General features: G+C 34.1%; 1 protein-coding gene across 2 annotated transcripts in view; it reads right to left on the minus strand.

Annotated features, from left to right (window-relative positions):
• The window catches only part of LOC120426841 (developmental protein eyes absent), a 54,714-nt gene that overhangs the window by 23,705 nt on the left and 17,261 nt on the right, over positions 1 to 13,748 (minus strand). For both annotated transcript variants that reach the window (XM_039591630.2, XM_039591629.2), the window contains one exon: positions 3,257 to 3,303. In XM_039591630.2, the coding sequence (XP_039447564.1) occupies positions 3,257 to 3,303 (47 nt within the window). The remainder of the gene's footprint in view (positions 1 to 3,256; positions 3,304 to 13,748) is intronic.

Consider the following 13,748-nt stretch of genomic DNA (forward strand, 5'->3'; position numbering starts at 1 on the left):
TTTCAGATTCGGATTCAGCGGCCAAAATTACTATAAAAAAGCATACCCTGACCTTTGAGACATATGCTTGCTACATCGTGTAATTAGTAGGCCTTGCTTCTGAATTTTGAGAAATTTTGAAAATTGCCTCTTTTTTCCTTACTAAAACACAAATATCTCGGCTCTGGAGTGTCGAAATTGGATTTTCTCAGAGGGAAAAATGTTCGCCATGAAATTTCCTACAAGCTGCATGCATTGGTTTCACTGGGAAAAATAGGCTACCCTAAATTAAATGAACATTTCTGAAAAAAGTTTTGAAAAAATGCGATTTTTTCGACACAAATCCGCCTGGGAGAGTCCAAAAACTTAAATTTTGGTCCAATATTGATAGTGCATCTTAATCTATGGACAAAAACCTATCGTTTGAAGATAATACACACCTGATCGAAGCAGTTTTTGTATTGATTCCAAGCGATTTTAGAAAATTAGTTCAAAAAAGAGACTTTTTTTAGTAAATCGACTAGGGGGTGCGAGAAAGTATTTTATTATTTTTTCTTGTCTAAGAAAACATTGTTCCTAACATCATAATCTATCATTTAAGAAGTGAGCACCTGAAATTCCTCGACATGACCTCAAAATGGGACAGGCTAATGTGCACTTATTTAAAAAAATGAAAAACTGCGACTATTTTCAAAAAAGTCACCTAAATATGGATTTATCTTGAAAACGGTGCACTTTATCAAAATTTTACTAGAGTACTTTTCGATTGCAAATTTAATTTTACATCGAAAAATGAAGTTGACAAATTTTTGCGACCAATATTTCGATTTTTTGAAAAAATCAGTATTGATTAAAAAATTTATAACTCGCTCAAAGATTTTTTGCACAACCTGGAAATTTCTGAAAAGTTGGCATTTTATGTCCTCTAAAACATATCAAAAAATAAAAAAAATTAAAAATAGTGTTTTTTTGCAAATCAAGTTTTAGTGATAAAAAGTTAAATAAAAAAATCACCAATTTTTTTTACCGTGTATCATTTTTTTTCAGTGTAGTCCGTATCCATACCTACAACTTTGCCGAAGACACCAAATCGATCAAAAAATTCCTTCAAAAGATACAGATTTTTGAATTTTCAAACATCATTTTTGTATGGACAGCTGCCAAATTTGTATGGAAAATTTTATGGACAAACTTATGATGCAAAATGACTTCTTTGGGCATACCGAAGCCACCAAAAAAGTTTCAGTCGGATTAAAAAATACAAAAAAATCGAATGACCGAAATCCTAGAGAACTGCTCAATAATAATAATAATAATAAAAATTACCAATAATCAACAAAAAACTTTACAAGAGAAATGAATATCAAAATAATAAATACAAAGGAAAACTTACAACAAGAAAAGTTAAGTTCTCGAGTTTTTTTTGAAAAGGTCCTATAAACAAAATTTTCACTTTTTGCTTTTTGGGTGTTTTTGAATACCCCTGACTCAAGGCGGTTCTAAAAACACCCAAAAAGCAAAAATTGAAAATTTTGTTTATAGGACCTTTTCAAAAAAAACTCTAGAGTTGAACAAGCGACAAAAAAATTAGTAGAGGTATAAAAAAAACAGACGAAAAAAATTCAAAAAAGTTTCATTTTGATAAATTATAAATCGAATCAAAAAGAGAGCGAAAATATTTTTTTCGAAACAATAAAATTTCACCCAATATTGATTACAAATATAAAATTGGGAAAAAAATGACCTTTTCTGGTTAAAAAATGTATGTCGAAACCAATTCTTACATAAGCCACATCACACACAGCTCGTTACGCATTGTGCGGGAATGATCGCTAATTATTATGTGTTCATCGCGTTTTGATGACTCTTTTCCAAAGCGCGCCGCTGCTGGCTGCTCTTGATGAGCAATGAAAACATAGTCGCAAAAAATTGTCCCTTTTTCAAATATGGTATTTGCTCGTAAACTAGTCTTACTGTGGTGATATTTTGAGTAGTATTTTTTCTTTAAATTTTCTAAGCGAACTTTGCGCAATAAAAAAAAATTTAGTCCGGTGAAATATTAAAAAAAATCTTTCCTGAACTCTCAAAAGAATATCAATGAGTAATCGATATTTTCAACAATCTTTTTGTTTAAATTTGATTATCATTTTAAAAATCTAAGGTTTAATGACTAAGCTTTTACTTTATTGTTATCTTGTGCGAGAGATAAGTCTCGATCTTTTTTGAATTTCTCTCTCAGTAAATACTCAAAGCTTCACAATTTTGATTATATTTTTGAAATATATCGGTTCTGATGATAAAATACAAGTCAAATGTTTACAAGCTAGGTCCAACATTCGCAAACCTCCCCCTTTCGATCCCATATATCCCAGCTAGACATTCATCCGAGCGCGGAATATATGTCACATCACAAAACGGCTGTCAGACAACTATTTTTAGTCGCGCTCGCTCGTCTCCACTCCCATCTAGTTAAAGCCCCTAAAGAGACCTTAATCATATTTTCGGGTCGCGCCGCCACTTTTGAGTGACTGACTGACTGGATCCTCTCGTCGTCGTTACGCCAGGGAGAAAAGATCAAAGCCAGCATCACCGGGAGCAGCATAATGATGATGAAAACGATGGGAATCTATTTATGCTCTCGTTATGTTCCAACACTAACGCGTATTCAGACATAATAATGCGAGAATGTTAAGGTACGCCCGGCGTTCCACAATGTCACGATGACGATCGCTCTCAGGTAAAACTGGCACGAAGCAGGTGCTCTCGGAATCTCGGAATCTAGACCAGATCCGAGGCAATATGGCTGATTTGGCTCGTCGCAGAGTTGGAAGATTTGCCTGAAGTTCATTTGTGCGCTCCCTTAAAACCAACAGCAGCAGCAGCAGGGAGCCATTACGAGCCATCCCAGAAGCAGCAGCGAGCGAAAAAAAAGAGGTGTAATTTGAGATTTTATTTATTTCATGGTGTGCGCTCTCATTGTAATCACTTTGAAGGGATCGGCCATAATGAATGTGTGTCATGCCAGTGCCAACCGTCGCCGCCGGCATGCCGTGGAGCATCATCAACGGGGACCGGTATTCCGTATCATCATGGAAACGATTCTTGCCCCTGATATGCGAGCGATATGGCGAATGAGGGTGCCGGGGAAAACAGGATTGGCAGGGATTTTGTTTTTGTAAAGCTGGTTGGCAGAAGCTCAACATTAGGTTGATTTAAATTTTAAATAATGTTTCAACTAAATATACAATTTACTAATATGATATTAATTATTACTTACCGACTTCGATCTGTTGATTCTGGTCCTTCTGTGCGTGATCTTTTACCCTGAAAAATGAAAAAATGAATTCTTTTAATTCAAATAACCTTAATTCAAGAGATATTAAAAAGGATTTTGGTGTCATCTCAATTGTTTATAATAATAATTATAACAAAATGTTGTTTTAAATCCTGTTTTTGATTTTTTTTTATTTAATAGTGATTCTAACCTTATTTAGCAAGACCTTGTCACTCGATTGGAACCCTGATTTGAAAGGTTCAAACTTGGTGGGGTCCTTCCCTGTGACCGCGACTAGCGATTTTTCGAGATTTCGCAGAAGCCGCGTAATCCGTGAAATTTGCCCTTGGCCGTAAAATTTTTAAAATATCGCGAAATCGACCGAAATTCAAAATAATAAAAAGTTGAATACCTAGTAATAGATAACAATTCAAAAGCATTAACATTTTTATTCGGCATATATCAGCTTTCATTTGGATAATTAGGGAAAATTGTTAAATTTTTAGTTTACATAAGGCCTAGTGCTTGAAATATTTTCTATTTAATTTTATATATTTTTCAAAGACTGGGTATTATATTTACGTATATTTATGATTTTGAAAAAAAAAATCATATAAAATTATTTTTCATCGAATTAAGACAGCTGTTGATACCATGTTTTGCATAATGTTTTGATTGACTTCATTAAAACAGGAACAGAATAAAACAATCAGTACACCGATATCCAAATTTATTGCTCTGAAATCTCCTGTAACTTTTTTTTTTTTTTTGTCATATTGGTCATGTAGAACATAACCACCTGCACCTTTTTTTTTCTTTAAATTCAAAATTATTTTATTTCAGTTGTACAATAATATTACACCGCCATAATATCAATCGCTCTCCCCATTAAACTTTTGTTCTTTAAAAGGGAAAACGATTGGCATTTAAGTTTCATTTAAATGTACATTAAAGTTAATTAAACAAATAACAAAAAATACTTAAGCAAACATGAAAACTAGCTGACAATTACAAAATAGATGACAAATGTTCTTTCAAGTGATATTTTAATCTGCTTTTGAACGAGGTCAACTCTGGTAGGTTTTTAATTAAGTCCGGAACTTGGTTGTAAATATCAGCACCGAGATTTGTAAATCTTCGCCTTCCAATTTCTGTTCTGAATCTTTCTTGTTGAAAGTCTCTTGCCTGCCTGGTCTCTTGCCTTTTCGACTGTAGTGTCAATTTTCCCCTGCTGGCAGTAGTAACTCAAAGATAATTTTCTAAACATGTTTTATATAAAACATGAAATTCAAAACCTATCTAAAATTTTACATGGACCGGTTTTATTTTTTTATTTCGCTTCTTGTTTTTTATTACATTTTCAAGGTAAATTCTGTTTTTTCTAGTCACGTCATGTACAAAAATAAATAAAAGAAATATATTACAAAATACATATTAAATTTGAATCAGAATGTATTTAAAATTGTGTTTAATTTAAATTCTAAATCATAACACAGATAAAAACAAATTATTTTTTAATGCCTTTCAAGCAATCTAAAAACTGCTGTCCTTGTTTCGATTGAGGTGTAGATTATCACCAATTAATATTTTTGAGCTCATTCTTTGATTTTTAGCTTGAAAACATAGCCAATATAATGAAAACATAGATTTTATGACTGTTTCAAAAATTTCCCGGGATCCCGGGAATTCCCGGGATTTCAAAAATATTTTTCCCGTTTCCCGGGAAATTCAAAACCCGGGAAAATTGGACGCCCTAATTTTATTGCTCTTAGAATTGTACATTCTGCTGATGAAAATTCTACCAAATTTCACAAAGTTGAGCTTATATTTTTTTGTCATGAATATTTAGTGTCAGGGGTAAAATTTTGTATCTTAATCAACTGCTAACTTTTTCAATAACCTTAATGTACACAATTATTCTTAAATAACTGTTTTTGCGTGAATTTTAAGCAGATTTTATAGTACTCTGAAATTGCTGTCATATTCCAATGTTTTGAAATTGAGATGCTGCGTAATTTTAGTGCCGTGATACAAATGATACATAAATTATTGAAAATCATTCATTCGAAGGAATTTTATGATCGATTTAATATCTTCCGCAAAGTTGTAGGTAGAACGGTTTTTTTTGTCTATTTTAAAATAAACTTTTTCTTTATCAAAATACAATTTCTCAAAACCTGGATTTTTTATTTTTAAATTTATTTTAAATGTTTTAAGGGACAAAAAATGCAAATTTTTAGCCAGAGAGAAAAATGAACAAAAATGTTGCCAAGTTATGAATATGTTTTAGAAAAATAGATTAAATTTTCAAAAGGTCCCATCTGCATAAGAAAACCCATGACTTATATGTTGTTTTGAAATTTACGCTACAAATTATATTCAATCAAGTTTTTTACTTCAGTTTTTATTGTAAAATCAGATTTGCATTCGATAAATATCTTACAGATTTTTTGATAAAGTGCACCGTTTTCAATATATAGCCACTTAAAGTTTAATTTTAACTGAAAAATTCACGTTTTTAGTTTGTTTGAAATAGTGAAAATACATTTTTCGAAAAGTTCAGAATATTGAAGATTGGACCTCTGGTTGCTAAAATGCAACAAGTAAAAGAAAAAGAAACAAGAAAATTTATGTTTTTGATGTTACATCCAAACATTTCCACATTTTGTAATGCAAATATCTCAGCAATTAATGGTCCACAAAGGCTCTATAATTGGTAACGGAGAGGCAGAAGGGAATTATGCTCTACGCCTCTCCACTCTCTTGATAACGGTACAACTGCGAGAATGACGAGATAATATCGTCATTGGTTGACAGAAGAACAGCCGGCGGATGACACTAGCTTGGTTTTCACTGAATGACAGCGGAGTAATGTTTGGGTGTAGAAAATTTCAGCATTTCAAAAGAGGCATTGTTCACAATTCTGACCATATGTAGGATACCCAGGTGAGAAATCATGTTAAACTGTAAAACATAAAAAAAGAAGTTTCTACGTAATACATTTGTCGAAAATTTTAAACAAATTTCACCCGAATGTTTTAAAACTAATGAGAAAATGTTCAAGATTCAAAATGAAAAACAAATCCAAATTTATTTGTGACAAAATTCGACACAATATTTTGAGAGCTAATCCAAAGTGGGCAAACATTCCAAGTATTTGATCACATTTTGAGATTTCTTTTCGTTCAAGCAACAAAAAAGTTGTCACTCATAAATCCGCCCATCGTTACCATTCATCTAATTCTTCAGCAGAACCATTTCAAAAACGCCATCCCGATACAAAAAAAAACCTTCCAGGAGGAAGCTCCTAAATCAGTCAAGTGGCAGTAAAATTTACCCACACCGTAAATTTGGCCTCGCAGTAGGAAGAAGATCCCTCCTCAAGGCAACAACAAAAAAAGATCCTGCCTTCTCGTTGGAATCCTCCGGGGAGTGATTGTTATCGCACATTTGGAAGCGTTTAAGCAATTTGTTCCCGTTTAGCGCGATTTTTACGATCCGGCGTTCTTCCCTTCTTTTGAAATTCCTAGAGGGGTGTGGGGGTGGCCAACTATTAGGGAAGAACTTTCCCACATCATAAGTCGTCGTCGTCGTCGTAGGTGGATTTATGGAATGCGACTGTGTTTTGGCTCTCGATGAGTTGATAAATCAGCAACACAGGTCGTAAATTTGACGCTCGTTATAGGTTGACAGGCTGCGGCGATGATTGCCCAAATAGGAAGAACCGGAGGGGTGTTGTAGTGGTTCTCACGGATTATCGGAAGTTTTGACACGGATTTGAGGCTCGCGCTCTCTAGAGTCTAGACGGATATTTTATGATCTAGATGTTCTCCGAGGAGAAGCCCCGGTTCAACAAATTACGTTCCCCCGATAAAATCAATAAATGTGAAAATTTATGAGTTGACACCACCGTCGATTATGGTTCGTTTTCGAGTGCGTGTCTTATTAGCATATCTCCACGCCACGGAACATTCCACGGAACCACCGAACTGTTCGTCGACGAGATTCCGCGATAAGATCGACACGTTGTTGTTGGACTCCACATGTTTCAGCAGCAGCAGCAGCCGGGTCGTCGCGGACACGGAAAAACAAAGACCGCTCCGGGTTATAATGAAATATAAATTAAAAAATAATATAAAATTAATTATGTTTGTAAATTATGCTGCGGCCGGCCGTTTTCGTTTTCCCTCCAAGTCGGTCCCGCACCATGAGCGGCCGAAAAATTCTCGGAAAATCATTTAGCTAATATTTTAAGCAACCGAGGCCACTTTTCAAGTAGATTTATTAGATCCCAGGGGTAGATCAGGTCAAAGAGAGCGGAGAGAATGGAATCTATGGCCGGGCCAGACACCGAGGCACATGTGGCCGGCCGGTCCACTTGTTCGGGACATAAAAATGCACACATTACCAGCATGTTAAGGGTCCAAGAGCTTCTCTGGGTGAGAGTGGACACAGTGCGGCGGCGGAGGGAAGTGTGATAAATGTTTGTCCTTTTGGTTGTAGTTTTTTTTTTTTCGCTGGGTTCCTCATCGTGTGTTTTGTTTTTTTGGGTGTCTTATGCTCTCTACCATGGAGGTATGGACCTGCAAGCTGGACATGCGCTTCTTTAACGGCTGTTCTCGTAAGCGGTTGTACGTTCGAGGAATTTGGACAATATTTTAAACGGTTGAGCAAAATAAAATCTCGTGCGAGAATTCGATTGGACAGCTAACACGCGGATGACATGGACAATTTGTCTGGTTTTTTGGGTGTGAAATATTGGTAATGGTTCATTGTATATTGTAAAATCTACACTGCATTTGGGGGTTTAGCAGTTTGATCTCATTTTTTTTATACTGTAAATTTATTCGTTTTTTTCCTCAGATTCATTAGAAACAGATTTTTCCAAAAGTTTGTTTTATAATTTGCTCATTTTTCAAAAGATTTTCTTTTTCTTATGTAAAGAGGTCATTTTGAGCAACTTTTGCTCTACTCAAAACAAAACTTTTCATTTTTATGTTTTTCTTGATTAATTCTTAGTATTTTAGTTTGCATTAATCTTGTTGAGTATGTTCGTTTTTGATAGTATTTGCCTTATTCTACCACTTGCTACCATAACCTTTTCAGTTTTTTGCTATTTAAAAGTCACTTTTTAAACTTTCTTTCAGTTTTCCCGTTTTTTGTATAATAATTCTAATATTATTATTTAAATTGTTAAGAAATGCTTCGATGCACAGTGTGGGACAAAACAAATAAATGAATACTTATTTTAACTTAAAATAAAGGAAATTTTAGTTGAAAAATACCAAATTGTGGAAAGTTTTACCAATGCTTTTTAAAGATCAAAAGTTTTTTTTAATAGGTCCTATAAACATATGAAAGACAACAGCTTATAGGACCTTTAAAAAAAACTCTAGAGATCAAAAATTGGTTAAAAAATTGATTTATGACGCAGGTAGAGGGTTAAAATTTGAGCTTTTAAAAGTAATTTTGCTGTTGAGTTTTACAAAACATACAAAAACCTTAAATTCGTTCTGAATTTGTGATAGTGTATTGGTGTTGGTTTTCATGTGTAGGTAGTCGTGTAGTGTGAGTGCGTAAATGAGAATGAGAGAGTGTGGTTGGTTGAATCTTTACTGTCACTTGAATGGATCATGGTTTTTTTCGTTGTGGCAAGGTTGGTTTAAAACTTGCATACAACATTTTACTTGAATGTGCACTGGTAAAATAAATGATTATGTTTTAATTAAAAGCAGATGATATAATTAAATTTCAATGCTAAAATTATTCAACGCAAATTTTCTATCAATATTTATTCAATTTTGTGCGAAAATTGAGGCGCTTTTTATTAGCCAAAATGCATGACAAATGGAACGCTTTAGATAAAAAAAATCAAATAGTTTTCAAAATGATTCATTAATGTATGAAGTATGGTGTGATTGTGTTGTTTTTACAATAGTTCAAATTTTCAGACATTCAGGGAAAAAATCTACAATTGATTCACAAAAGTACGCGTATCTCGTTCGAATCTGATAGGTCGTTGAACCGGAATGCTTGTTCTATCACTCGCTGCAATTGCATTTTCCGCCATTCAAAATAAGAGTTAGTAGAATTAATCAATAATTAATGTTAAAGTACTTATAACACGGCACGCGTCACGGTTATTGAATTTAACACTTGCGAATTCTCGACTTATTTATTTTTTAGATTATTTTGTATTTATAACTTCATCGATGCGTTAACTAAAAAATGAATCGTTTTGGATTAAATGATGATTGAAATTTAGGCGCATGGATCATATCTTTCCACAGCCGGCTGTCTAAGATTAGATCTCAAACAAATATTCGCGCCGGGATAAAAATATAAAATACACTGAAATAATAATAACACGCCCTCGGCAGCAGCATCCGACTGCTTGCTTTGAGAATAAATGTTCATGGTGGAGATGGGAGCGGCCAGCAATGGATGGCTTTCATGGTGCTACATGTCTTGTACTGGTAGAATTGGTTTTAATTCCCTCTAATCAATTCCTAAGCAACCTGGGTTGGACAATTATCACACATACATGACGAAATCTAGTCTGCAACCCGCTAAGATCACCATCTCCATGCGAATGCGAATGCGAATGTATGAGAGTGTGAATGAGTTTATTTGTTCTTTTTTATTATTTAGCCCCATAAATAATAAAAACCGCGTAAAATCTACAGAATCGGTCGATAAATCCAAATCATATTTTATCGAGAGTAATCGTTATATGGTCATTATTTAATAATTAAGTATACGCGTTCTTGATTATTTTGCTTTCATTAGTTTAGTTCGTTTAAGTTATTGTTTTAATTTCATTACAATCGGTTACGTGGTGTCCTGTTTTCTTTTCGTTTATATTCGTTGATCGTAATAATTTATTCCAACTGGCAGTTTTAGTATTAACTCGGCAAACTATCGATTTTGTGAAGAGTAAAGCGTCTTTTATTTACTATTTTTGAAAATTACTCGCGTTATCGTATAAACAGTAAAAATATACTGATAAGTCCAGCCCATAGCACTACTGCTCGGTTGGCACGCGTTCGATTTAAAAACTTTTTAAATAATCAATTATTTATCTTTCCGCAGCCGGCTGCCTAAGATTTAAAATTTTCAACCGGTAAACAAAATGCTCATGGTCACATCACTGCCACTCGTGAATCCTGACCTCATACCCATCTACTAACCCCCTCAAAACTCATGTGATACTTTGTCGGAGAAGCAGTCGATTGGGCGGTCTCTATCACTCAAGTATCGGACTAACATTCCCATCCACTTCCCCGTGACTCTACCACTGGTCGTGGCCGGCGCCGGTATTGATCAGCATGATAGGGGCCTTTGAGAAGTTGCGAAGCGAGGAAAGATAGCACCCACTCATCTTCCACGGCTCGTGGATGTAACTTCTGGAGGTCCTGGTCAATAACGGAGTAGCAACTGCGGGTGGGCACCTATGCTTATGCTTATGCTTACATACAAAAACCTTAAATTAGCAAACAACTTAATTTTGTTTGCTATAATACCACCAATCACGAAAAACAAATTCGTGTCAAACAGCCATATTCATCTTCATGCACACACATTACCACCATCAAATTGATGTTCTCCGGATGAATTTACATCCCTACCAACAACCATTCCCGAACCCGGTTCGATCGTCCAACAAATGATGTTCTGGCTGCTCACAGCCAGAAACAAGCGAGCAATCATAAACTTATCGGTTTCTCATCTTCACAACCCTGGTTGGTGGGTGCGAAATGTTTCCCAACAAAAAAAAAAAACATTTTAAAAAGAAGCTGAAAAACAAACACCCATCGATTGGATCTTTTCGCGCAGTTTTGCGCCCAAATCTGGTGGTCACCATCACCTCCCCCAAACATCACCTTTTCGTGGTCAATAAAAATTAAAAGACAACATAATTTTTCATCCATTAATTTAGAGTGTGTGTGTGTGTGTGTGTTTTATAGTTATTATTTATGGGCCTATAATTTATAGCACTCTTCACTCCTTTGTTGTTGCTGGGCGTAAAACGAATGAGTGGGGAATGACGGACGATGAAGAAACGAAAATTGATAAATCTTAATCGTTTTCTTCTGCTCGGGATGTCGAATAGTGATTAAGGTTTGTTTTTGGGGTGAGGGTGGTTTTAAATTGACATGAACAGATTGCTGTCTTAGATTTGGCCAATAGACGTCACAATGTTTGCAATTTGTTTGAAGATTTACTGTTAAAATTGGAATTCCATATAAACTGTTACAGGAATTGCAGGCACGGGGTCCAGACTGTTAAGAAAAATTGGAAGGCACAATTATACTGAAAACAAATCTATTCAATCGTAAAGTGCTGATATCGATTGGAAATAATTACGCTGAACATACTTAAACTGCAGTCAGCAGCATATTCCAATTCTCTTAAACTAAACAAATTTAGTGTCTAATAAAAGTTTCCACCACAATCCACAAAGTACACCAGTATTAAAATATAACACCTCGCGAGAACTTTATTGCTACTTTGGTCCAGCATCCCGAGGAAAATAAAACACCGGCAGTTTAACTATCGCCTGTTGAACACGACCAAACCGCCATAAACTCAATCATCAATTCCACCACCCTGGCGATCCACGTTCGACTACACACCACACATAATCGGAGAAAATTAAATTAATAAACAAAAGGACAGTATATTAACACGGAATATTTTAAAGCCACTGCTGTTTGAAAAATGCATGAGAAGATCTCGAGAAACAGTGAAAACTAAAAGAGAGAGAGAAAAAAACAAACAAATCTTCTTAGTTAAGCTTAAGCGTGCACACACATTCACATAAGCGCGCGTTAGATCAAGCTTAAGACTCACAAGAGAACGAATGAGAGAGTGAAAAAAAAAACAAGGAAAGGTGGAATGAGAAATGATCGAACAAATAAAATTTGAAAAATAGCCATAAATATTGAGCGGAGGTGATTGGGAAGCTGTGGTGTGGCGAGGTGGAGAAACACACTGACGCACAGGTTCGGCAGTCCAGTGAGGGAATCGTAAAATAAAAGTGCGAGATCAGAATCTGAGTAGACTTCTCGCCACCAAAGGCAGCGAACCCAGGGGAAGACCCACGGGAACCTCCCGGGTTTGGAGTGCCAACAGTGACAAATTCAGTGTTTTGACAGATTTTATTAAGAGTAATTAGTTTTAGTTCGAGGACCATTTTCATTCCATTTAAATTAAAAATATTAAACTCGTAAAAAAGTCAGACTTGATTTTTTACAGTAGAAGCTCAGTTAAACCCATTTGATAACGATTTTTTTTCTTCTGCGCTGTAAACAATTAGAATGCGAATAAAACTTGGACACTAACACTATTTTTCAAAATGTTAAAATCTATTCGTTCAAAATCGTCAAAAACTTGGTACAAAACTTCTTGATGTTAACATCAAGCAATTTTAAATCAGTTCCACATATTTTATCACACTATTTTCATTAATGATTCAATAATTGAATCGTAAACAATCATAAATATTTGCATCAAAGCAGTTTTTAGTTGAATGATTAATTTGATTAAATTAATTTAGAATCTCAATTTTTTTAAACTTTTGAACTCAAAAAAAACATTTGAGTAAAATTTAAAACAATTTTTACTCAAAATTAAACGAAAGATTTTTTCTCATTTAATTTTCAATGCCTTTGCAGACAGGAATCAGGACAGAAATCATTTGAGTAACATTTAAAGCAATTTTTACTCAAAATTATACGAAAGATTTTTTTCCTTTTAATTTTTAATGCCTTTGCAGACAGGACCTTTTTTAAATGTACTCTAAAGCCATTCCTAATATATTTTTAAAATAAATAAAAACATTTTTTCCCTTTGAAACACATTGCGGGGCACTTTCAACTTTACAAAAATAATGTTTATATAGATCATGGAATTTTAACATCAATTAATGAGGAAAATCGGAAAACACAACAAAAAATCAAGCCAAAGTTTCAACATTTGAATGGAAAAAGTGTTCAAATACATTTTACAGAATTCAGTTGTCAAGCAATAATTGTTTTTAGTTTAAAAAAATCTAAGATTTTACGATAACAAAAATTTAAGCAAAAGAAAACATCGAAAATTTTCAAAAAATCAAAGGATTTTTGAATAAATCCAATTATGCTAAAAATGATTCTAAACAAAGGGGAATGCATTTCAAATTAATTTAAGTTGACTGCACTTGAATCTCCATAGAAATTTTTAAGTTTCTTTAAAAAAATTGCCCCCTGATATTTCGATCCAATTTTTAGAATATTTGTACCAGCCTCAAAAAAAAAAAACAAAAAAAGTGTTAAAGGGGGATGTTTTTATTCTTTTTTAAAGGAAAAATACATTTTTTTTGTTTTGGTAATAATATTTAAGTATTCCACTATTAAGAACCTTATTTTAGGCAAACGCTTAGAACGTTGCTGTTACACAAAAATTGACAACTTTTTTATAATTTCAAAAATACTTTGCAAAACCTTTAACAATT

This window comes from Culex pipiens, chromosome 2, assembly GCF_016801865.2.
Source record: "Culex pipiens pallens isolate TS chromosome 2, TS_CPP_V2, whole genome shotgun sequence".
Taxonomy (NCBI): Eukaryota; Metazoa; Arthropoda; class Insecta; order Diptera; family Culicidae; genus Culex; species Culex pipiens.